Source organism: Protomyctophum parallelum (genome assembly GCF_964188405.1).
Source record: "Protomyctophum parallelum genome assembly, chromosome: 14".
Lineage (NCBI taxonomy): Eukaryota > Metazoa > Chordata > Actinopteri > Myctophiformes > Myctophidae > Protomyctophum > Protomyctophum parallelum.
In genome coordinates this window covers 31,867,265-31,893,862 of record NC_139709.1, presented here as the reverse complement: position 1 = coordinate 31,893,862, position 26,598 = coordinate 31,867,265, and the positions used below count along the sequence as shown (strand labels likewise).

At 40.5% G+C, this 26,598-nt stretch overlaps 2 protein-coding genes across 52 annotated transcripts in view; both read right to left on the bottom strand.

Moving 5' to 3' along the window:
• obscnb (obscurin, cytoskeletal calmodulin and titin-interacting RhoGEF b) overlaps positions 1-5,465 on the bottom strand; it is a 110,863-nt gene extending 105,398 nt beyond the window's left edge. For all 50 annotated transcript variants that reach the window (XM_083781349.1, XM_083781370.1, XM_083781375.1 and 47 more), the window contains exon 1: positions 5,214-5,465. The gene's annotated coding sequence lies outside the window, so the exon portion shown is untranslated. The remainder of the gene's footprint in view (positions 1-5,213) is intronic.
• A 3,423-nt stretch (positions 5,466-8,888) lies between these two features.
• Positions 8,889-26,598, bottom strand: part of LOC310871459 (uncharacterized protein) — a 42,567-nt gene continuing 24,857 nt past the window's right edge. Inside the window, exons 1-6 of one of the 2 annotated variants that reach the window (XR_014570303.1) lie at positions 15,124-15,275; positions 14,820-14,936; positions 14,587-14,688; positions 13,189-13,249; positions 9,056-9,214; positions 8,943-8,984 (exon numbers count right to left, since the gene is read on the bottom strand). Coding sequence is in view for 1 of the 2 variants with exons in the window: in XM_083782991.1 (XP_083639117.1) it covers positions 9,120-9,214; positions 13,189-13,249; positions 14,587-14,688; positions 14,820-14,936; positions 15,124-15,264 (516 nt within the window). In the remaining variant the exon portion in view is untranslated. Of the gene's footprint in view, positions 9,215-13,188; positions 13,250-14,586; positions 14,689-14,819; positions 14,937-15,123 lie in introns of those variants that run through there. The other variant, XM_083782991.1, reaches the window with a different exon arrangement.

The following is a 26,598-nucleotide window of genomic DNA, read 5'->3' as shown; positions in this document are numbered from 1 at the left end:
TGTCAATCAGAATGAGAATAAACTATTGTCACATCACAGTTCACATCACAACGTAAAAGGGATGGTGAAATTCGTTTATGTGTGTCATTTTTCCCAGAAATACAAGAAATGGAAAAAGGGGAGGGGAAGGGGTAAGGAGATCAAGGCAGGAAAGAAGAACGTTTTCAGCGCTCTTACCACTGAAAGTACAAGTAAAGGGTTTCAGATCATTTAGAAGCTTGTTTATCTTAATACAGGCTGCAACCAAAGGGTCAAAGTCTATCTATTTTAATTTGTATTTATTTTTAAAGCAATATGCTGTATCAGAGCCAAGTTAAAGCTGCACCATGTAACTTTTGTTTCATGAATAAAATGTAATGTTGTCCAAAACTACTATGGTAGAGTATGTTAATACAATATAACAATATACAATTGGGGTGGTTGTATTTTGTCTCACTGCTCTTCTATTGAGACATCAGGTCAAAGGTCATGGCTCACCTATAGACACAGGGATTTTGACCCTGAAGGTCAAGATTCAATGTATCCCCATAGCAAGCAGGCAGGCTATATTAGCTCAATGGTAATGGCACTTCAGTGTTTGACTTTAGTATAGATGGGACTATAATAGAAGAATGAGGCAACAATAGACTTTCAGTGCTTGATATTCCAATCCATGTCTGATTTGTTACATGTACACTTGTACAGTATGTCATTGCAGCCATTTTGCTCTCTTACTTGCTTTTGTCATTATTCCCAATCATCTCAACTTTAAATGATGTCTCCATCTGCTATGACAACATATTGTGTGTATAATTCATGGTTGGCGAATGCGCATAAAAATAGCAGAAAAAACAGCAGAGATGCCATTTTAAAAAAGGGAAACAAGTCTTCAGCCACCATACCCCTTGTCATACAGATCATTGGCTTACAATGCAGACATGTAGCCCCAGGGGCATTTAATTGTTTAAGTTGATGGGAGGCAGCCGGATTTATGATTCAGTGTACAATGGTGTCGAGAATAGATCTGCGACTGTGTTCCTGAATTTCATGTGTTAAATTGACCTATAGCTAAGCCCCTCCCCAAACTGCTATGGTCCAATCACAGCTATTAAACATAACATGGAAGGCCTTGTTGACGGATTTGGAAGAGATTTTGAAGGTCTGGTTCCAAAAATGAACCAGTATTTAATGCGTAAAATCCATGATATTTACATTGGAATGAATGAGCCCGGCTGGAAAGTATCCAAGTGCGAGTGTCTAAGTGGGAGAGGCCGGTCTTAGCTAAAGGTCCATTTGAAGAACTCTGAGGAAATATAGGCATTGGTGTCGCTCTCGAGTCCCAATGGATCTCTGACTTCATGTGGCCAGTGTGTGACTTCAGTCATCTACAGTGGTTCTCAAACTTTTTCATGTCAAGGATCCCCAAAATGATACTCTTTAGCCCGTGGACCGCTACTTGAAAATATATGCCAAGGACCACCATAACAGACGATTTTTAGAGCTCTAGCAGTGATTTTCAACCATTTTTATTTCAAGGGCCCCCGGTTTGACCTGAATTAGGCTTAGCTGGGGACCCCCTGGAACTCCCTCAAGGACCACTAGGGGTCCCCGGACCCTACTTTGGGAACCACTGATCTACGGCAGGGTTTCTCAAAGTGGGCGCCGTGGCACAAGTCCAGGGCTTGCCTCAGAATACTTTGATATTTGGAATGCAATACATCAATATCACTTCAGTTTAACCACTTAGATTCTCTAGAGTCTAGTCTATACATTAAGTACTTGGTGCGTTCTTTTTCAATCTACACCAAATCTTGGCAAAATAGCAGACCTACAAGCTCACAATGTGTCATGCTGCGACATGTGAGCTTGTAGATCGGATATTCTTGGCGAACAAGACGTCAAGTGGTTAAAGTATAAAGTCATAAACAGAACAAATTTTCTTTCAAGTTTTAATCGTGACCAGTGTTGTAGTGCTACTTTTAGAAGTGGGGGGGACGCACCATGAGACACGTGCGCGCACACATGCACGCGCATTTGCGTGCAACGCACACAGACACACTATTAAAACATGCAGACGTGTATAGCCTATTTAGAAACAGGGTTTACAATGCTTGATCGTACATATTTTTGGCAAAATAAATATATTTTAGACTTGACTCCCCCGCACCCCCCCCACTACACCCCTGATCGTGACATGCTGTATTTTAGGGGGAAATCCGTAGCATAATATGACATGAAGGTAAGGTGCTGTAAAGTAACAATGTACAGTAATTGGGATGCTATGGATGAAAACGTGCGCTGAGACAAACAAAACAAATTGAGAACCACTGATCGACAATGATGTACGACTCCAAATTTGGGAAATATCTGATTGACTTCCAATATGAAAGTACAGTTCAATATTTCCAAAAGCAGAACACGTACAGTATATGTTTATTATATATATAATTGTGGAGGTATTTCTGTGGTGTGCTTGTAGTTTGCTTGAGAAATTTGGCACTGATCCGGTTTGTGAGATTAGGACTACTATTCCAGCACTGTCTCGATGATTAGAGCGCCCCTCACTTCACACAGGTGTGATTTTTATTAAGCTATATTGCTGCACGTGGCTTCAGCATCATAATTGATGCTTTAATGTATGTATTTTGTATTCGTAATCCAAATCTCCAAAGTAACTAGTACTGTACCTGTCAAATAATTGAAGTGGAATAAAAAGTAAAATATTTGCCTCTGAGATGTAGCCTAAGTAAGTAAGCCTTGCCGAGCCATGAGGCCCATGGGGCAGGAGCCTACTGTATCTCCTGTTCCTGTAGCGTGAGGCAGCTTGATGTACAAGTACACCCCCTGGACATGACGCTAGTATGTCGCAGCCTCGCAGGGGACTTCATTCCAACCCTTGATGCTGAGTGCCAAGCAGAGAGGGCACACTGGGTCCCATTCTTCAGAGTCTTTGGTATGACCCGGGCGGGGATTGATCCCCGACCTCACAGTCTCAGGGGCGGGCACTCTAACCACTGGTTTTGGAGTGGAGGTGTCACAAACACACAACATGGAATTAGCCTCCTCGAGTCCTCGAGTAGGCTAAAGTGACCACAAAACCAAGGTAGTACCACAAGGTAGTACCACAAAACTGTACATAAATAGCAGGCCTACAGACCGTACCCGAGTATAGGCTAAATGCTCTTAGAGTTACTTAAGTTTCCACCACTGACAACAAAACAGTAACAGGATAACAAGCCATGGGAGAAATAAAATAGTATTGACCTCTGAACTTGGTAGAATCTGCTGCCACCTGGCTTGCTGATAACAAACTACTGTATCATTACACCTGGGGAAAACTATCTATTCTCTTTGGATCAAATAGTAATCTCAGCCAGGACGACGGCTTCTCGGTTACCGTGGGTGACAATCAGAAGAAAAGACTAAATTAACTACCTAGGTACCATAGGTTCCAACTTCCATCATGGAGGAAAATCTTTCCTGTGATAAAATGGCTACCAATGTAATCAGAAGTGTCAAGCAAAGAACAAGATTCCTCTTCACTGGTTAGCAAAAAAAATACTTTAAAGACACTAACAGGAACCCTCAGGTTTCTTCGACTATGCATGCACCTCATGGTACAGGTATGCATAGCTCCTCAAAGGCCCTAAACACAAAGCTCCAAACATCCCAAAACAAACAAACAAGCTATTACTTGGCCTTACTCCCAGAACCCACCTCACCCCTGCTTATTTTCATTGGAATGGCTTAGGGCTGACTACAAGATTCGCTATACACCACTAAGATACCCATGATGGCTGTCAAACATACCTCCTGAATGTCAACGAAGTCCACGATCACAACACCATAGGGAGTTCCACAAGCCACGTTCAACCCAGATTCGGCTCAAACAAGGGGTTAAATTAAGCTAGCTCCTATGCCACTAAAATGTGGCAACAACAACAATGTGAATCCCTAGCCTGTGTTTTGATAAATTGAAAATGGTGGACCATCATATAAACCCTCATATAAGTCTCTTTTTTTTTGCTTTATCCTGACCTGTACCTTCCTTGAACTGCACCCAATAGGCTCCCCATTCTGCAAAACTGTTAATACAAATTTCAATCAATAAAATTAATTTATGCCTTTCAAGTTTCAACATTATTACCAGAGCAGGCTGCAGCTGACAGGCTTAATTAGTATGCCTCCTCCTAGCTCCTACCAGGTCCATACTAGTAGAATCATTCATTAGTACAATGATATTTGAGTAGCCTAGCTATGTTGAGCCTATGTTAATTGATGAGATCTCAGTTCTCGCCGTATCCCTGTCAAACTATGAGCATGTTGGCAAATTTGGCAACATGTCGTTGCCACTGTGTGAACATGCGTGTGAGGGAGGGAGGCGGAGCAGTGCGACTGCCTGCTGTGCTCCTTACAGTAGGCTAATAGACAATGCAAAACAAAACAAAAGCCTAATATAGCTACAACAAACTAATATATAAGTCTGAGAAAGGACATTTTAAGATTGTTGTTGTTGTTAGTTATTATTATAGATTTTTAAGATAAATAAGATAGTTAAACAGTAGACTAATAAGAGATCAGGGGCTTGGAGCAATAGCCTATCCGAGGCTTAATACCCTAAACCGCCCCTTCCCTTTTGGACCTCAATGGCTCAGAGTCAGAGCATAAAGTCATAGTAAATTAATTATACATAATAATTCCTTTTAAACAAGGTCGAACGGCACAGATATGTCTTTCAAAGGGTGACATTTGTCAGCTTTGTCACCTCACTCCTCTGAAACGCCTGTCCCAAAAATAACCTCAGCTGTCAGACCCCGTCTCTGTCATTGCCATTTGTAGAAGAGAAGTCAGCTGCTTGATAATACTCCCACTTCAGAAAGAAACTTCATTTTGAACAATGACAATGAACTGAAATAGTTTCCATACTTTCACATGACTGTGGCATTGCTAATCATTCATGGTTAAGTTAGTGATCTTAATATGTGCGCATTAAATATTAAAGCCATATGACTAATATGAAATAGTAAGTGGACAAGTAAAAATGTGAATTCAAACCAAACAATGATTAGCCTTTATACAATTAGCCTATGCAATTATAATGCTATACTGGCAGGCCTGCATTTCGCTATCCTTGCAGCAGAGTTAGAAAAAGTTGCACATTTGATTTGAGAATGTTTTGGTGATAACTGCCTATATGTTCCATGAAAGATATTACTATAAAATAACTTTATCACCTTGAGTCTTCAGCCGCACACTCAGGTAACACAGATGTTGTCAATCATGTGGACACAAACTTCCGTTGGCTGTGTCGATTTCCGGGGAAATAATCCAGAATTTGTCTTTAAAAAAGAAATCCACAAAAGCGATCTTGCCAGAGGTTATATTTCCAAATGATAGTGTATCCAGGATAGTGTGTGTGGAACATCCCCCAGTCTCCTGCGGTGGGCGGTGGACTAGGCTTCTTTTTCTTTCTTCTGTGGTAGCCTACCTCATGATGCCAACTAGCTGCCGCGTTCCTATTTCGGTGCAGCCTCCCTTCTAAAATAGACGTGTCATTTACTGTAGAGATAGCCTGTGCTGGTCAAGAGGGGAAGAGAAGCACATTGCCCTGCTGGCGTCTCTCCTAGATAATAGACTGCATTTGTTGTTGTAAACTAGTATCCATCCGCCCACCAGACTATAGGCCTATAGGACAGCTAAAACAATAGGCTGCAGTAGCCTGCCCAGATGCCAGACTCATTATTTAAATAGGTGTAGTATTTCAAATGAATTGCTTTGGCTGAAAGTAATTCAGCCAAACACCTTGTGCAAGGATGTGTATTCGTGATACTTTGGCTACATTTTGTTGTATAGGCCCAAAGAAATTGGGCTATAATATTAAAAAGACTTGGGTGTGAAGTGAGGGACGAGCAGATTTTTGGAGGCATGTTGTGAAAAATGAAATAAATGTATTATAATATAATAATTTATTATTTATACTATTTATATCAGCGAGATGACGTCTCAAGTTGTCATTTACAGGCTGCCCTAAACAAACATTAAAGTCCATAGACTTGGCTGGCACGTGACTTGATTTCGGAAAGCCATGCATTGGAATGGATAGCACCCCTCCAGAATTGTTATAATTCATTCATGAAATTCCCTCCCCAATGTATTGTAATAGAATCAATTTAATGTAATGGCTCATTCCTTTTTAGAGAAGTATAACACATAGCCTAATGATGGATAACACTTAATTCATTGGTGCCGGAAGACGTGATGGGATCACTGTCTCAAGGATGTAAATTTTATTACTTAAGCAGTGTTGACGTTTACTTGGCCCTCTAGGATCTAGGATGGGCTTTCCCCTAATGCGTATGACTGACAGCAGCAGGCCTCATGCCATGGGCCTCGATTTAAACCCCCCCGAAACTCTAGCAGAGCGTCCTCCCCACTGCTGCTACTTTCTGTGGCTTCATCCTCTGCTGTCCACAGTTTGGAATAATTAGATCTGGGTTGTCTAAGCCAAGGCCAGTTAGACGCTATCTTAATGGGACGTAACTTGATAAATTACCATTTACAATGCATCTGTGTCACTACCAAATAAGAGGACAGGACAGGAGCGGCAGTTTTCACATGCATTTGCCATTTACTACTCTGCTCAACCTTCGAACATTTAGCCAGTGGCATGCACCACAGGTAGGGACAGAGGGGGAAGTGCCCCTCCCTTTTTGGTCTCAGGATTTAAAAGCATGCAGTAAAGTACCGGTATGTCAATAAACAACATGGTTTGTGGCAGAAATGTATGTTATTCACATTAATTCACTCCTATTCTGGCCACCCTACATTGGCTGCCTGTCAAAAAAAAATATATAATATTGTTATTCACCTTCAAGGCTATAGGTCCAGCTTTGCACCATTGTACATTTCAGACTTACTTGACCCTTATGAGCCAGCTCGCGAGTTAAGATTATCTGGTAAGGCTCTTCTTACCATAACATCAGGTTGCAAAAGAACTATAGGCGACCGGGCCTTTGCAATCCGGGCACCGTCACTCTGGGACGCCATGCCCATGGAGATCAGGCTTGCCGAGTCTGCCTCATTTTAAATCGCTCCTAAAGACTAAAGAGTCGTTTTTACAAAACTGCTTTTAACCCATTGCCCATGTGATTTTGTGACTTTTTATTGTTATGTGTTTTAATATTTCTATTTTGAAGTCTGCTGTGTTATTTGATCTATGCTATGTTTTTTTGTTTCTTTTTGTTAAGCAAATTGTGACCCTGTTCTTAAAAGGTGCTATACAAATAAAAATGTATTGCGACCTTAGGTCGCATTTACTATGAAATCGTATTTTTTTTGTACATGGGAAAGCCCCCATATATGGTGCCCAGGTCTCATGACATCACGGGACATCATCAGCGATGGAGATCCCTGAAAACTAGCCGGGCCTATACCCCAAAGTTATTAATGCACCCGGCGAAAACTAGAGTTCTCAACAGGCCCGCAAATTAAGACCGGGCCCTACTTTGGGAACCACTGGCATAGATTATTTGGTCTGGCCTTACAACACATGAAAATGTACTTTCTCTGATAACCTACTCCTACTGAGAGTTCACATGACCTCAGACATTTTCAGAGTAAGGTCAGCTAGGTCCATCATGTTTGGAGCTGACACATGGGTGCTTTAAAAAGAAGCGGTATGTAGCCTATATGTTCAAGTAAGGGTCTGGTGCACTATTCATATACAGTGTGTATTTATATATTCATTATTCAACATATACAGTATAAGCTTGAACTGTGTGTGTGTGTGTGTGTGTGTGTGTGTCAGAGAGGGGGAGAGAGGAATGAACAGTAGATGACGCCATAATATTAATTACACTAAATTAAAACTTAATGTTGGTCTGCATATATGTGTGTTGAAGACACATACATGTTATACTTCCTAACCCCCGTGCACAGCATCTACACCATTAACTATAACTTAATTGGACCTATGGAGGAGCGGCAAAAATGGGCATTTTAGTGTTGTGGTGGTACTTTCAGAAGTGGGGGGACTTTTAAGACATGTGCACACGCACATGCAACATGTTCAGACACACTATTAAAACATGCAGACGTGTATATAGCCATATATTATATATTTATAAACAGGGTTTACAATGCTTAACCATATACATAAAAGTAAACGACAAGTCAAAAAACATATATTTTGGCAAAATATATTTTAGACAGAAATGATTTAAAGCTGTTTAGAGTATCCATAGTACTGGTATGCTGGGTGTCAGAAAAAAGACCGCCTCCCGGTAGGCCTATGCTTTGTTTTACATGGCCAAACTGTGTTTCCCAGAATTAAGCAATTTCCTCTTTGAATTGTATGAGTCGGCACCACGCATGGCCTTGTGTAACTGCAAAGAATACAGCAATGAAGACATACCACCACATGGAATCATTAATTATCATTAATGGGCATGGCACAATCAATACGATTGGCAAAATACCAGTAGTTGATTAACTGATTTATAGCCTAGCATATAGTTAAGACATAGGGATATTAATTGCAGGCTTCCAGAGGGCATCTTGCCTCATAATACCAGTATAGCAACCAGGAAGGAAATCATAACCAGTAGCAAACAGAATAAGTATCCTATTTGGCACTATTGTGTGCAATTATGTTATCTAAAAGCACCCAATCAACAAATTAGCGACTTACAATAACACATGACAATTATAATACACTATGATCCTAACGAAATGTTTTGAGTTTATTAGCACAAGAAAATAAAAATCTGTGAGTGACCAGCATTTATCAACAAGTATCAGTCCTATACTGTAAATCATTATTTTACTGTCTGCCATGGATTACTGGTCACTCAAATGATTCGGTTGTTAGCAATCCACAAAACCTGCTCTACTTTTGCCGGGAATACCAGGCTTGGCACTTGGCAGTCAGTGAAGTGAAGTAAGAAATTAACAAATCTTGGTTTGTTTTTGTGAGAATAGTACTTTTAATACACATTACAAAAATACTGTTGTTTGGAAAAGTTGGTCAAATGAACAGCATTTTACAAAATAAAAATATACAGTAGGCAATGGCAACCGTACAGTACCAGTTGCTCCCAGCAAAAAACAACAACAACGAGACGAGTCATACATTTGTATGTTTATGCAGTGTGAGTTCCGCTGTTTCCTTTGTTTCCAACTCCAATTGAGGAGCCAGATCCAGGACGGCCTCGTCGACCTCCTCGACCTCTTCGACCTCCTCGACCTCCTTCCTTTCCACCACAGCCTTAGCCAGACTTGCTTCTTCTTGTCCTGATCTTCTTCTGTCATTACAGGAGACAAGTAAAAGCCTGGTTAATATTTAGTTGTACGATGGTGTCCTGTGTCGAAAATAGCAGATCTACAAGTTCATAACACAACGTGATGCAACACTTTGTGGGCTTGTAGATCTGATTCCTTTTTTGTTTTTTGTGGAACACCTTCGTACAACAAAGGTGTGGACTGTTTCTAGTGTGATGCCTGCTACAGTATGTCATTCAAAGGTCAAAGGAATATCATCTGAATTATCTAATAGAATACCGGTACTATAGCATATTTAAACACTACAGATATTGGTCACGGTCTGCATGCAATTATGTACCTGCAAATCTTGTTTTGCCACATCACATCTGATTTCAAAGGCACTGATCTCGTCAACGTCTTGAACTGGGAGAGTAACATCCATGTCGCACAACATTCCTTTCTGAAAAAAGACATTTTCATTATTTTTTTTATTGAAGACCTGAAGAACATATTTGTATTTCACTCTGAACACTCTTCATAGTTGCAGTCGCAGTCGCCTTTCAATTATAAATTATTTCTTATATAGATACTTAAACGTACCCCATTTTTCTTCAGAGAACACGATGTGTCACTTGTGGAGTTACACTCTGTCTCTTGTGCAGTAAAAATCAGCCTTCTGAAAGAAACGGCAGATAGGTCAGCATCCTCGGGCTGCAGCTGTCATAAAATAGATAAGATGAGATCATTGCCAGGAAGAAATTAATGTCAAAATCTGCACAAAAGAAATAGGCTATTGGAAGTGTCAGTGTAATATTCCAATATGTTGTTTTGCCTAGAGTTTGTGCAAATACAAGTAGTAGGTCTTCTGACATACTCAGTTTCAATTTGGACATCATTGTGAAGCAGGCGATAGTTCTGCAGAGGAAAGTTGAGGTTTAAGATGAAGTCTTCATAGTTGGATTCAGCTCTAGCTAGCAAAGCAAGCAGAGCAAGAGTGAAGAACAATGTCATTTGAGTCTTAATCTTTGTGTCTATTTCCTAAACTGTATATACAGTGGTTGACTCTTGCAGAATTTCCATTTTTGAGCAATCCAGGATTGGGGAAATCTGCCCCCTACAGCCCAGGAAAGAAAACATAGCTTACCGTAACAGGGTCAAAGGTTCACAGGTAGTCATGATTTTCACAAGAGGAGAAATAAATAAAAATGTAAATTGTGAGCATTTGAACTACAAACTATAAAGAAAACATCATATGTAATAATACCGTTCATGGTTGTTTGTTACAGTGTTTTGACAGTTCATGTCATGTCATGTGTTGGCACAAAACAATTAGCCTACAAAAAGGAATTTGCTTCACATGTTACACATATCTTGCAATGTCTATAGAAAATGTTCATGTCAAATTTCAACATCTATTGCAAAATTAACTTTTCAGTTTATCATCAACAATTATGAGGGGCCGTACCCTTTCTGTTAAATCAAGCACCTTCTTTTGGGTATAATCTAAAATTGCTTATTCTTGCTTACTCTATTAGTTTGAGCTTGTTAACCACTTTACAGTGACTTTTCAGTTTTCACTCTGCATTAAATATCTTCAATAGTTGAAAAGATTTCCCCAAAATATATTATTATATTGTCAGCAGACCAATGACTGACTAATTTTCATTTCTATGCTGATGATACCAACTATATCTTTCTGTGGCCCCAGATGATCCCTGTGCCTTAGACCCACTGCTGACCTGTCTGTCTAGCATCAAATGTTGGATGAGTGAGAACTTTCTCAAGCTAAATGAGGATAAGACAGAAGTTCTCATAATCGGTTCTAGCGAGCAGAAAGAATCAATAATAAGCAGGCTTGGCAACCTGACTGTAGAAAGTAACAGTACAGTAAAGAACCTGGGGGTTATTATTGATTCTGAATTGAATTTTAATTCACACATTAATCATGTTACCAAGATTGCCTTTTTTCACCTTAGAAATATTGCACGAATCAGAGCCTATTTGTCCTTGGACGATGCAGAAACGCTAATCCACGCCTTTGTTTTTTCTCGGCTTGACTACTGCAATGCGCTCTTTTCAGGACTGCCTAAGAAAACAACTGACAGACTACAACTTGTCCAAAATGCAGCAGCTAGTTCTGTAACTAGAACTAAGATGAGAGAAGATATTACTCCAGTTTTGGCATCACTGCACTGGCTTCCTGTTGTTTTTAGGATTGATTTTAAAATTATTTTACTTGTCTATTAAGCTCTCAATGGTCTCGCACCTTCCTACCTACATGACTGCCTGCCTAAATATGTCCCAAACCGGCCCCTAAGGTCTACCACTGCTGGCCTGCTCGCTTTGCCTAAAAAAATGGCAACTAAAAAATACGGGGAAGCAGCTTTTTGCTTCTACGGGCCGTCGGCATGGAACATGCTTCCACTGTACCTTCGTCAGGCAGCCTCTGTAGACATTTTTAAAGCTCAGCTCAAGACCCACCTCTACAATATTGCTTTTAAGTGATCTTTTATTTTTATTTATATTACTGCTTGTTTTTTAATGTCGTTGCCTTATTTTACCTGTTCTTATCTTTGTACCACTGCCTTCTCCTGATTTGACACTGCGTTATTGTCCTATTGTTTTAACTGCTTGCCTGTTTTAATGCTGTTTTGTTTTGCTTTTGTTTTTATTATCTTTTCTGCTCTGTAAAGCACTTTGAGCTACATTTATGTATGAAAGGTGCTATATAAATAAAGTTTATTATTATTATTTCATTAATTCTTCTGCATTGTCAATTGATACATTAGTGGTGCATTTGTTATTGATTGATTGACAGTTTGCAGATTTACAGTATATTTCAAGCACAACTCAATACAAAGACTGTCAACTGTGAGTGGACGACCCAATAAAGCATTACACTTGTTTATAAGAGGGTCCACCTTGTTCAATTCATCAAAACATTTAGAGACGTACACTTCTATATAGCCAAAGAACAAAACAGGAATTCAACATAAAGGAGGTGTAAAGGGAAAAGAATGATATAGTGAGGGGGAAAAGAGGTGGGGGGATTCCGATTTTTTTTTTCTTCGCATGTCTTAATGACATAGGTAGGGTGTTCCACATTTTGGTAGCATAGGAGCGAAAATAAATTAGTCCCTCGTTTTTGGCGAATCTGGGTTGAACATGGTTTGTTGCACTCCACTCCCTCTGGTGTTGTGGGTGTGGACGTTAACAGTAAGGAAGTATTTAGACAGGTACATGGGTATCTTGGTGGTGTAGCGAATCTTGTGGACCAGACCCATTGCAAGATGCTGTACTCGGTCGTCGACCCTAAGCAATTCCAGCCTGTCAAAGTGGGCAGGGGTGAGGTGGGTTCGGGGGTGAGGAGCCTGACCAGTTTGTTTTTGGAAGTCTGGAGCCTTGTTTTAAGGGCCTTTGAGGTGCTGTGGTACCAAGAGGTGCCTACATAGTCGAAGAAACCTTGTACGAGGGCTCCTATTAGGGTCTTCAAGGTGGTTTTGTTGACCAGTGAGATCCTGGGAATATCAGGTTTGTTTGGCACAAAGGTGAAGTGAAGTATAAGAATTGAACAGTACTTTAATTATAATTACAAAAATACAGCATGTTTCTAAAGTTGGTCAAATGAACAGTAGTTTACACAATAACAATATCCAGTATATTGCAATGAAGCAACGGCTTGGGCCGATTCATACTCCTATTTTACCGCTGTTTCGGCGCTGTAGTGCCGAAATGATTTCGGCTCGTCAGAAATTTTCAGTAGCACCGAAGAGCAGACTTTAGGACGGTACCCCCCCCCCCCCCCCCCCCCCCCCAACCTCAAATGACGTCACATTGTAGGCTCTACAGAGCCGAAGCGACTTTTATTCGGCTCTAAAATAGGAGTATGAATCGGCCCTTTAGCTACCAAGGAGCCAGATCCAGTACGGCCTGGTCGACCTCGTCGACCTCCTCCCTTTCCACCACGACCGCTGCGTCCAGACTTGCTTCTTCTTGTCCTGATCTTCTTCTGTCATTACAGGAGACAAGAGATCAAGTAAAAGCCTGGTTAATATGTAGTTGTACGATGGTGTCGAAAATAGCAGATCTACAAGTTCATAACACGTGATGTAACACTTTGTGGGCTTGTAGATCTGATTACTTTTTTGTGTGGAACAACTTCGTACAACAAAGTAGCCTATACGTCTGGAATAATGGACAGTAACACTTAGGGAAAAGGTGTGCATTTTTCAGGTTATTTTAAAGGGGAATACCACTCATTTGTTACTATGCCATTAATATACCATGTTAATGTTAGACACACGTTAGACAACTAACTGAGCTGTTCTGCCTGGCTTCCATAGTAAATGAGCCCTCTGGTGGCGGGTGGTGTCACACCGTGACACACAGACAGACAGACATGTTCTGCCTGGCTTCCATAGTTAGGGCTCACTGAATTCGCAAAGAATCTCCATGACATAGGCCTACCCGCGAATGTGGTTACCACAATTCAGGGGGCCAGGGCTCAGTCCACCATCAAGGTGTACGACATAGCATGGAAGGTTTTTGAGCGCTGGTGCGCAGCTCGAAGAGGGAGGTTCTTACTTTCTACAAGAACTCCTACATAAAGGCAATTCCTTTTCCTCACTGAAGGTAAACCTGGTGGCCATATCGTCTTGCCACATTGGCATAGACAACAAGGCCCTGAGTGAGGACACCCTCATAAGGCGGTTTATGAAGGGTGCGCGTAAATTACGCCCGGTGACCCGATAGATCCCGTGTTCACCGTCCAAGGACGCGTTCAGCAGGGGATAGTTGCTCTCTCTCTCTCTCTTAGTGATAACGAAGGGAGTGTATGAGTCTTACAAGCGTATCTAAAGCAAATGTTAGCAGTTAATAATGACTGTGATTATTTAACCATAACATTTGTGAAAGATACACCGGGTGGCCCTTCTCGCTTGCTTTTTGCACAAGAAAAGGGTTTACCTGGGGTGAGAAGCGGTAGCGAAAGAGGGGTTTATTCCCTCGCGAGCAGGAGCGTGCTGCGTCATCACGCACAAAGCCCATGGTCTTAAAGCATCAGGCCGCGGGAGTGTATATATTTTTTCTGTAAAGTGGAACAATTGGGATGTTCTCACAAGCGTGTCTATCGCAAATGTTGTGGTTAAATAACCACGGTTATTACATAACCTACAGTATTGTTCTTTTGTATAACTGAAGATTGTTTCTAGTGTGTTACTTGATGCCTGCCTACAGTATGTGTCATTCAAAGGTCAAAGGAATATAATCTGAATTCTCTAATAGAATACCGGTAATATAGCATCTTTGAACACAGATATTGGTCAAGGTCTGCATGCAATTATGTACCTGCAAATCTTGTTCTGCCACATCACATCTGATTTCAAAGGCACTGATCTCGTCAACGTATTGAACTGGGTGAGTAACATCCATGTCGCACAACATTCTTTTCTGAAAAAAGATATTATCTATTTATATTTTTATTGAAGACCTGAAGAACATACTGTATTTCAATCTAAACACAAGGTGTTGACCAAATATATATAGTTGCAGTCAACTTATAAATTATTTCTTAAACATACCCCATGTTTCTTCAGAGAACACAATGTGTCACTTGTGGAGTTACACTCTGTCTCTTGTGCAGTAAAAATCAGCCTTCTGAAAGAAACGGCAGATAGGTCGGCATCCTCGGGTTGCAGCTGTCATGAAATTAAATAGATAAGATTAGATCTTTATTCATTCCCAGGAAGAAATTAATGTCAAAATCTGCAAAAAAGGAAAAAAATAAGAAGAAAATGGTCAGTGTAATATGACTTTCCATTTGCAATATGTTGTTTTGCCAAGAGTTTGTGCAAATAAAAGTAGTAGGTCTTCTGACATACTTACAATTTCAATTTTGACATCATTGTGAAGCAGGCGATAGTTCTGCAGAGGAAATTTGAGGTTTAAGATGAAGTCTTCATAGTTGGGTTCAGCTCTAGCCAGCAAAGCAAGCAGAGCAAGAGTGAAGAACAATGTCATACTCATTTGAGTCTTCATCTTTGTGTCTATTTAGTAAACTGTACGGTGGTAGTGCTTATATACAGTGGTTGACTCATGCAGAATTTCCATTGTTGTGCAATCCAGGATTGGGGAAATCTGCCCAGGAAAGAAAACATAGTTTACCGTAACAGGGTCAAAGGTTCACAGGTAGAGTCAGGATTTTCACAAGTAGAGTCAGGATTTTCACAAGAGGAGAAATCAATTTTTGTGTAAATTGAAAACATCCTATGTGAAAGTACCGTTCATGGTTGTTTGTTACAGTGAACCTACCGTACACAGAAAATGAAGCGTATGTAGTAATGGCAGGAAACATTCTTCTCAACATTACCAGTGGGCGAGCTGGGGGAAGGACAAAAATGCCCATCTGAATTTATCGTGGGCCTTGGGAAAATATCATTCCATCAGCTTCCATCTTACCTCCTCTGATGGAATAAAATGTTCTCAATGCCGTCAGATCGAACTGATACCTCGGCTTCTCCCCAGCTTCATGTCCACCTTCATGTCCACAGACTTCAGCATATTTCACTTCCTTCTATCATTCGTCTTCCCTTTTTCTGGAGTTCAGCCTCTACCTGTAAAATGGCACACACAATGAGATGATTATAAGATCACGCAGTGACATCACAAAGAGCAAGAGAAAACACAATCAAATATGCTATTGAAAACAATACAGTTAAGTGGACATTGTCACATGATTATACACCCACTTCATACCTACCGTACACAGAAAATGAAGCGTATGTAGTAATGGCAGGAAACATTCTTCTTAATCTCAACATTACCAGTGGGCGAGCTGGGGGAAGGACAAAAATGCCCGTATGAATTTATCGTGGGCCTTGAGGTAAGATGGAAGCTGATGGAATGATATTTTCCCCTCTGATGGAATGAAATGTTCTCAATGCCTTCAGATCGAACTGATACCTCGGCTTCTCCCCAGCTTCATGTCCACCTTCATGTCCACAGACTTCACATCAGCGTTTCACTCAGTTCCTTCCATCATTCGTCTTCCCTTTTTCTGGATTCCAGCCTCTACCTGTAAAATGACACACACAACGAGATGATTATAAGATCACGCAGTGACATTACAAAGAGCCCGGGAAACCACAATCAAATATGCTACTGAAAACAATACAGTTAAGTGGACATTGTCACATGATTATACACCTTACCCACTTCGTACCTACCGTGCACAGAAAATGAAGCGTATGTAGTAATGACAGGAAACATTCTCATATTTACCAGTGAACGAGCTGGAGGAAGGACAAAAATGTTCGTCTGAATTTATCGTGGGCCTTGGGAAAATATCATTCCATCAGCTTCCATCTTACCTCCTCTGGTGGAATGAAATGTTCTCAATGCCTTCAGATCGAACTGATACCTCATCTTCTCTCCAGCTTCATGTCCACCTTCCTGTCCACAAACTTCAGCATTTCACTTCCTCGTCGCTTTCATCTTCCCTTTTTCTGGATTTCAGCTTCTACCTGTAAAATGACACACAAAATGAGATGATTATAAGATCACACATTACAAACAGCAAGTGGCAAAACACAATCAAATAGGCTACTGAAAACAATACAGTTAAGTGGAAATTGTTACATATACCTTACCCATTTCACCTACCGTACAGGGAAAAGGAAGCACATGTAGTAATAGCAGGAAACATTCTCATATTTACCAGTGAACGAGCTGGAGGAAGGACAAAAATGTTCGTCTGAATTTATCGTGGGCCTTGGGAAAATATCATTCCATCAGCTTCCATCTTACCTCCTCTGGTGGAATGAAATGTTCTCAATGCCTTCAGATCGAACTGATACCTCATCTTCTCTCCAGCTTCATGTCCACCTTCCTGTCCACAAAGTTCAGCATTTCACTTCCTCGTCGCTTTCATCTTCCCTTTTTCTGGATTTCAGCTTCTACCTGTAAAATGACACACAAAATGAGATGATTAATCACACATTACAAACAGCAAGTGGCAAAACACAATCAAATAGGCTACTGAAAACAATACAGTTAAGTGGAAATTGTTACATATACCTCACCCATTTCACCTACCGTACAGGGAAAAGGAAGCATATGTAGTAATGACAGGAAACATTCTCATATTTACCAGTGAACGAGCTGGAGGAAGGACAAAAATGTTCGTCTGAATTTATCGTGGGCCTTGGGAAAATATCATTCCATCAGCTTCCATCTTACCTCCTCTGGTGGAATGAAATGTTCTCAATGCCTTCAGATCGAACTGATACCTCATCTTCTCTCCAGCTTCATGTCCACCTTCCTGTCCACAAACTTCAGCATTTCACTTCCTCGTCGCTTTCATCTTCCCTTTTTCTGGATTTCAGCTTCTACCTGTAAAATGACACACAAAATGAGATGATTATAAGATCACACATTACAAACAGCAAGTGGCAAAACACAATCAAATAGGCTACTGAAAACAATACAGTTAAGTGGAAATTGTTACATATACCTTACCCATTTCACCTACCGTACAGGGAAAAGGAAGCACATGTAGTAATAGCAGGAAACATTCTCATATTTACCAGTGAACGAGCTGGAGGAAGGACAAAAATGTTCGTCTGAATTTATCGTGGGCCTTGGGAAAATATCATTCCATCAGCTTCCATCTTACCTCCTCTGGTGGAATGAAATGTTCTCAATGCCTTCAGATCGAACTGATACCTCATCTTCTCTCCAGCTTCATGTCCACCTTCCTGTCCACAAAGTTCAGCATTTCACTTCCTCGTCGCTTTCATCTTCCCTTTTTCTGGATTTCAGCTTCTACCTGTAAAATGACACACAAAATGAGATGATTAATCACACATTACAAACAGCAAGTGGCAAAACACAATCAAATAGGCTACTGAAAACAATACAGTTAAGTGGAAATTGTTACATATACCTCACCCATTTCACCTACCGTACAGGGAAAAGGAAGCATATGTAGTAATGACAGGAAACATTCTCATATTTACCAGTGAACGAGCTGGAGGAAGGACAAAAATGTTCGTCTGAATTTATCGTGGGCCTTGGGAAAATATCATTCCATCAGCTTCCATCTTACCTCCTCTGGTGGAATGAAATGTTCTCAATGCCTTCAGATCGAACTGATACCTCATCTTCTCTCCAGCTTCATGTCCACCTTCCTGTCCACAAACTTCAGCATTTCACTTCCTCGTCGCTTTCATCTTCCCTTTTTCTGGATTTCAGCTTCTACCTGTAAAATGACACACAAAATGAGATGATTATAAGATCACACATTACAAACAGCAAGTGGCAAAACACAATCAAATAGGCTACTGAAAACAATACAGTTAAGTGGAAATTGTTACATATACCTTACCCATTTCACCTACCGTACAGGGAACAGGAAGCACATGTAGTAATGACAGGAAACATTCTCATATTTACCAGTGAACGAGCTGGAGGAAGGACAAAAATGTGAGTCTGAATTTATCGTGGGCCTTGGGAAAATATCATTCCATCAGCTTCCATCTTACCGCCTCTGGTGGAATGAAATGTTCTCAATGCCTTCAGATCGAACTGATACCTCATCTTCTCTCCAGCTTCATGTCCACCTTCCTGTCCACAAAGTTCAGCATTTCACTTCCTCGTCGCTTTCATCTTCCCTGTTTCTGGATTTCAGCTTCTACCTGTAAAATGACACACAAAATGAGATGATTAATCACACATTACAAACAGCAAGTGGCAAAACACAATCAAATAGGCTACTGAAAACAATACAGTTAAGTGGAAATTGTTACATATACCTTACCCATTTCACCTACCTTACAGGGAAAAGGAAGCACATGTAGTAATAGCAGGAAACATTCTCATATTTACCAGTGAACGAGCTGGAGGAAGGACAAAAATGTTCGTCTGAATTTATCGTGGGCCTTGGGAAAATATCATTCCATCAGCTTCCATCTTACCTCCTCTGGTGGAATGAAATGTTCTCAATGCCTTCAGATCGAACTGATACCTCATCTTCTCTCCAGCTTCATGTCCACCTTCCTGTCCACAAAGTTCAGCATTTCACTTCCTCGTCGCTTTCATCTTCCCTTTTTCTGGATGTCAGCTTCTACCTGTAAAATGACACACAAAATGAGATGATTATAAGATCACACATTACAAACAGCAAGTGGCAAAACACAATCAAATAGGCTACTGAAAACAATACAGTTAAGTGGAAATTGTTACATATACCTTACCCATTTCACCTACCGTACAGGGAAAAGGAAGCACATGTAGTAATAGCAGGAAACATTCTCATATTTACCAGTGAACGAGCTGGAGGAAGGACAAAAATGTTCGTCTGAATTTATCGTGGGCCTTGGGAAAATATCATTCCATCAGCTTCCATCTTACCTCCTCTGGTGGAATGAAATGTTCTCAATGCCTTCAGATCGAACTGATACCTCATCTTCTCTCCAGCTTCATGTCCACCTTCCTGTCCACAAAGTTCAGCATTTCACTTCCTCGTCGCTTTCATCTTCCCTTTTTCTGGATGTCAGCTTCTACCTGTAAAATGACACACAAAATGAGATGATTAATCACACATTACAAACAGCAAGTGGCAAAACACAATCAAATAGGCTACTGAAAACAATACAGTTAAGTGGAAATTGTTACATATACCTTACCCATTTCACCTACCGTACAGGGAACAGGAAGCACATGTAGTAATGACAGGAAACATTCTCATATTTACCAGTGAACGAGCTGGAGGAAGGACAAAAATGTTCGTCTGAATTTATCGTGGGCCTTGGGAAAATATCATTCCATCAGCTTCCATCTTACCTCCTCTGGTGGAATGAAATGTTCTCAATGCCTTCAGATCGAACTGATACCTCATCTTCTCTCCAGCTTCATGTCCACCTTCCTGTCCACAAACTTCAGCATTTCACTTCCTCGTCGCTTTCATCTTCCCTTTTTCTGGATTTCAGCTTCTACCTGTAAAATGACACACAAAATGAGATGATTATAAGATCACACATTACAAACAGCAAGTGGCAAAACACAATCAAATAGGCTACTGAAAACAATACAGTTAAGTGGAAATTGTTACATATACCTTACCCATTTCACCTACCGTACAGGGAACAGGAAGCACATGTAGTAATGACAGGAAACATTCTCATATTTACCAGTGAACGAGCTGGAGGAAGGACAAAAATGTTCGTCTGAATTTATCGTGGGCCTTGGGAAAATATCATTCCATCAGCTTCCATCTTACCTCCTCTGGTGGAATGAAATGTTCTCAATGCCTTCAGATCGAACTGATACCTCATCTTCTCTCCAGCTTCATGTCCACCTTCCTGTCCACAAACTTCAGCATTTCACTTCCTCGTCGCTTTCATCTTCCCTTTTTCTGGATTTCAGCTTCTACCTGTAAAATGACACACAAAATGAGATGATTAATCACACATTACAAACAGCAAGTGGCAAAACACAATCAAATAGGCTACTGAAAACAATACAGTTAAGTGGAAATTGTTACATATACCTTACCCATTTCACCTACCGTACAGGGAAAAGGAAGCACATGTAGTAATAGCAGGAAACATTCTCATATTTACCAGTGAACGAGCTGGAGGAAGGACAAAAATGTTCGTCTGAATTTATCGTGGGCCTTGGGAAAATATCATTCCATCAGCTTCCATCTTACCTCCTCTGGTGGAATGAAATGTTCTCAATGCCTTCAGATCGAACTGATACCTCATCTTCTCTCCAGCTTCATGTCCACCTTCCTGTCCACAAACTTCAGCATTTCACTTCCTCGTCGCTTTCATCTTCCCTTTTTCTGGATTTCAGCTTCTACCTGTAAAATGACACACAAAATGAGATGATTAATCACACATTACAAACAGCAAGTGGCAAAACACAATCAAATAGGCTACTGAAAACAATACAGTTAAGTGGAAATTGTTACATATACCTTACCCATTTCACCTACCGTACAGGGAACAGGAAGCACATGTAGTAATGACAGGAAACATTCTCATATTTACCAGTGAACGAGCTGGAGGAAGGACAAAAATGTTCGTCTGAATTTATCGTGGGCCTTGGGAAAATATCATTCCATCAGCTTCCATCTTACCTCCTCTGGTGGAATGAAATGTTCTCAATGCCTTCAGATCGAACTGATACCTCATCTTCTCTCCAGCTTCATGTCCACCTTCCTGTCCACAAAGTTCAGCATTTCACTTCCTCGTCGCTTTCATCTTCCCTTTTTCTGGATTTCAGCTTCTACCTGTAAAATGACACACAAAATGAGATGATTAATCACACATTACAAACAGCAAGTGGCAAAACACAATCAAATAGGCTACTGAAAACAATACAGTTAAGTGGAAATTGTTACATATACCTTACCCATTTCACCTACCGTACAGGGAAAAGGAAGCACATGTAGTAATAGCAGGAAACATTCTCATATTTACCAGTGAACGAGCTGGAGGAAGGACAAAAATGTTCGTCTGAATTTATCGTGGGCCTTGGGAAAATATCATTCCATCAGCTTCCATCTTACCTCCTCTGGTGGAATGAAATGTTCTCAATGCCTTCAGATCGAACTGATACCTCATCTTCTCTCCAGCTTCATGTCCACCTTCCTGTCCACAAAGTTCAGCATTTCACTTCCTCGTCGCTTTCATCTTCCCTTTTTCTGGATGTCAGCTTCTACCTGTAAAATGACACACAAAATGAGATGATTAATCACACATTACAAACAGCAAGTGGCAAAACACAATCAAATAGGCTACTGAAAACAATACAGTTAAGTGGAAATTGTTACATATACCTTACCCATTTCACCTACCGTACAGGGAACAGGAAGCACATGTAGTAATGACAGGAAACATTCTCATATTTACCAGTGAACGAGCTGGAGGAAGGACAAAAATGTTCGTCTGAATTTATCGTGGGCCTTGGGAAAATATCATTCCATCAGCTTCCATCTTACCTCCTCTGGTGGAATGAAATGTTCTCAATGCCTTCAGATCGAACTGATACCTCATCTTCTCTCCAGCTTCATGTCCACCTTCCTGTCCACAAACTTCAGCATTTCACTTCCTCGTCGCTTTCATCTTCCCTTTTTCTGGATTTCAGCTTCTACCTGTAAAATGACACACAAAATGAGATGATTATAAGATCACACATTACAAACAGCAAGTGGCAAAACACAATCAAATAGGCTACTGAAAACAATACAGTTAAGTGGAAATTGTTACATATACCTTACCCATTTCACCTACCGTACAGGGAACAGGAAGCACATGTAGTAATGACAGGAAACATTCTCATATTTACCAGTGAACGAGCTGGAGGAAGGACAAAAATGTTCGTCTGAATTTATCGTGGGCCTTGGGAAAATATCATTCCATCAGCTTCCATCTTACCGCCTCTGGTGGAATGAAATGTTCTCAATGCCTTCAGATCGAACTGATACCTCATCTTCTCTCCAGCTTCATGTCCACCTTCCTGTCCACAAAGTTCAGCATTTCACTTCCTCGTCGCTTTCATCTTCCCTTTTTCTGGATGTCAGCTTCTACCTGTAAAATGACACACAAAATGAGATGATTAATCACACATTACAAACAGCAAGTGGCAAAACACAATCAAATAGGCTACTGAAAACAATACAGTTAAGTGGAAATTGTTACATATACCTTACCCATTTCACCTACCGTACAGGGAACAGGAAGCACATGTAGTAATGACAGGAAACATTCTCATATTTACCAGTGAACGAGCTGGAGGAAGGACAAAAATGTTCGTCTGAATTTATCGTGGGCCTTGGGAAAATATCATTCCATCAGCTTCCATCTTACCTCCTCTGGTGGAATGAAATGTTCTCAATGCCTTCAGATCGAACTGATACCTCATCTTCTCTCCAGCTTCATGTCCACCTTCCTGTCCACAAAGTTCAGCATTTCACTTCCTCGTCGCTTTCATCTTCCCTTTTTCTGGATTTCAGCTTCTACCTGTAAAATGACACACAAAATGAGATGATTATAAGATCACACATTACAAACAGCAAGTGGCAAAACACAATCAAATAGGCTACTGAAAACAATACAGTTAAGTGGAAATTGTTACATATACCTTACCCATTTCACCTACCGTACAGGGAACAGGAAGCACATGTAGTAATGACAGGAAACATTCTCATATTTACCAGTGAACGAGCTGGAGGAAGGACAAAAATGTTCGTCTGAATTTATCGTGGGCCTTGGGAAAATATCATTCCATCAGCTTCCATCTTACCTCCTCTGGTGGAATGAAATGTTCTCAATGCCTTCAGATCGAACTGATACCTCATCTTCTCTCCAGCTTCATGTCCACCTTCCTGTCCACAAACTTCAGCATTTCACTTCCTCGTCGCTTTCATCTTCCCTTTTTCTGGATTTCAGCTTCTACCTGTAAAATGACACACAAAATGAGATGATTAATCACACATTACAAACAGCAAGTGGCAAAACACAATCAAATAGGCTACTGAAAACAATACAGTTAAGTGGAAATTGTTACATATACCTTACCCATTTCACCTACCGTACAGGGAAAAGGAAGCATATGTAGTAATGACAGGAAACATTCTCATATTTACCAGTGAACGAGCTGGAGGAAGGACAAAAATGTTCGTCTGAATTTATCGTGGGCCTTGGGAAAATATCATTCCATCAGCTTCCATCTTACCTCCTCTGGTGGAATGAAATGTTCTCAATGCCTTCAGATCGAACTGATACCTCATCTTCTCTCCAGCTTCATGTCCACCTTCCTGTCCACAAACTTCAGCATTTCACTTCCTCGTCGCTTTCATCTTCCCTTTTTCTGGATTTCAGCTTCTACCTGTAAAATGACACACAGAATGAGATGATTATAAGATCACACATTACAAACAGCAAGTGGCAAAACACAATAAAATAGGCTACTGAAAACAATACAGTTAAGTGGAAATTGTTACATATACCTCACCCATTTCACCTACCGTACAGGGAAAAGGAAGCATATGTAGTAATGACAGGAAACATTCTCATATTTACCAGTGAACGAGCTGGAGGAAGGACAAAAATGTTCGTCTGAATTTATCGTGGGCCTTGGGAAAATATCATTCCATCAGCTTCCATCTTACCTCCTCTGGTGGAATGAAATGTTCTCAATGCCTTCAGATCGAACTGATACCTCATCTTCTCTCCAGCTTCATGTCCACCTTCCTGTCCACAAACTTCAGCATTTCACTTCCTCGTCGCTTCCATCTTCCCTTTTTCTGGATTTCAGCTTCTACCTGTAAAATGACACACACAATGAGATGATTAATCACACATTACAAACAGCAAGTGGCAAAACACAATCAAATAGGCTACTGAAAACAATACAGTTAAGTGGAAATTGTTACATATACCTTACCCATTTCACCTACCGTACAGGGAACAGGAAGCACATGTAGTAATGACAGGAAACATTCTCATATTTACCAGTGAACGAGCTGGAGGAAGGACAAAAATGTTCGTCTGAATTTATCGTGGGCCTTGGGAAAATATCATTCCATCAGCTTCCATCTTACCTCCTCTGGTGGAATGAAATGTTCTCAATGCCTTCAGATCGAACTGATACCTCATCTTCTCTCCAGCTTCATGTCCACCTTCCTGTCCACAAACTTCAGCATTTCACTTCCTCGTCGCTTTCATCTTCCCTTTTTCTGGATTTCAGCTTCTACCTGTAAAATGACACACAAAATGAGATGATTATAAGATCACACATTACAAACAGCAAGTGGCAAAACACAATCAAATAGGCTACTGAAAACAATACAGTTAAGTGGAAATTGTTACATATACCTTACCCATTTCACCTACCGTACAGGGAACAGGAAGCACATGTAGTAATGACAGGAAACATTCTCATATTTACCAGTGAACGAGCTGGAGGAAGGACAAAAATGTTCGTCTGAATTTATCGTGGGCCTTGGGAAAATATCATTCCATCAGCTTCCATCTTACCGCCTCTGGTGGAATGAAATGTTCTCAATGCCTTCAGATCGAACTGATACCTCATCTTCTCTCCAGCTTCATGTCCACCTTCCTGTCCACAAAGTTCAGCATTTCACTTCCTCGTCGCTTTCATCTTCCCTTTTTCTGGATGTCAGCTTCTACCTGTAAAATGACACACAAAATGAGATGATTAATCACACATTACAAACAGCAAGTGGCAAAACACAATCAAATAGGCTACTGAAAACAATACAGTTAAGTGGAAATTGTTACATATACCTTACCCATTTCACCTACCGTACAGGGAAAAGGAAGCATATGTAGTAATGACAGGAAACATTCTCATATTTACCAGTGAACGAGCTGGAGGAAGGACAAAAATGTTCGTCTGAATTTATCGTGGGCCTTGGGAAAATATCATTCCATCAGCTTCCATCTTACCTCCTCTGGTGGAATGAAATGTTCTCAATGCCTTCAGATCGAACTGATACCTCATCTTCTCTCCAGCTTCATGTCCACCTTCCTGTCCACAAACTTCAGCATTTCACTTCCTCGTCGCTTTCATCTTCCCTTTTTCTGGATTTCAGCTTCTACCTGTAAAATGACACACAGAATGAGATGATTATAAGATCACACATTACAAACAGCAAGTGGCAAAACACAATAAAATAGGCTACTGAAAACAATACAGTTAAGTGGAAATTGTTACATATACCTCACCCATTTCACCTACCGTACAGGGAAAAGGAAGCATATGTAGTAATGACAGGAAACATTCTCATATTTACCAGTGAACGAGCTGGAGGAAGGACAAAAATGTTCGTCTGAATTTATCGTGGGCCTTGGGAAAATATCATTCCATCAGCTTCCATCTTACCTCCTCTGGTGGAATGAAATGTTCTCAATGCCTTCAGATCGAACTGATACCTCATCTTCTCTCCAGCTTCATGTCCACCTTCCTGTCCACAAACTTCAGCATTTCACTTCCTCGTCGCTTTCATCTTCCCTTTTTCTGGATTTCAGCTTCTACCTGTAAAATGACACACAAAATGAGATGATTAATCACACATTACAAACAGCAAGTGGCAAAACACAATCAAATAGGCTACTGAAAACAATACAGTTAAGTGGAAATTGTTACATATACCTTACCCATTTCACCTACCGTACAGGGAACAGGAAGCACATGTAGTAATGACAGGAAACATTCTCATATTTACCAGTGAACGAGCTGGAGGAAGGACAAAAATGTTCGTCTGAATTTATCGTGGGCCTTGGGAAAATATCATTCCATCAGCTTCCATCTTACCGCCTCTGGTGGAAT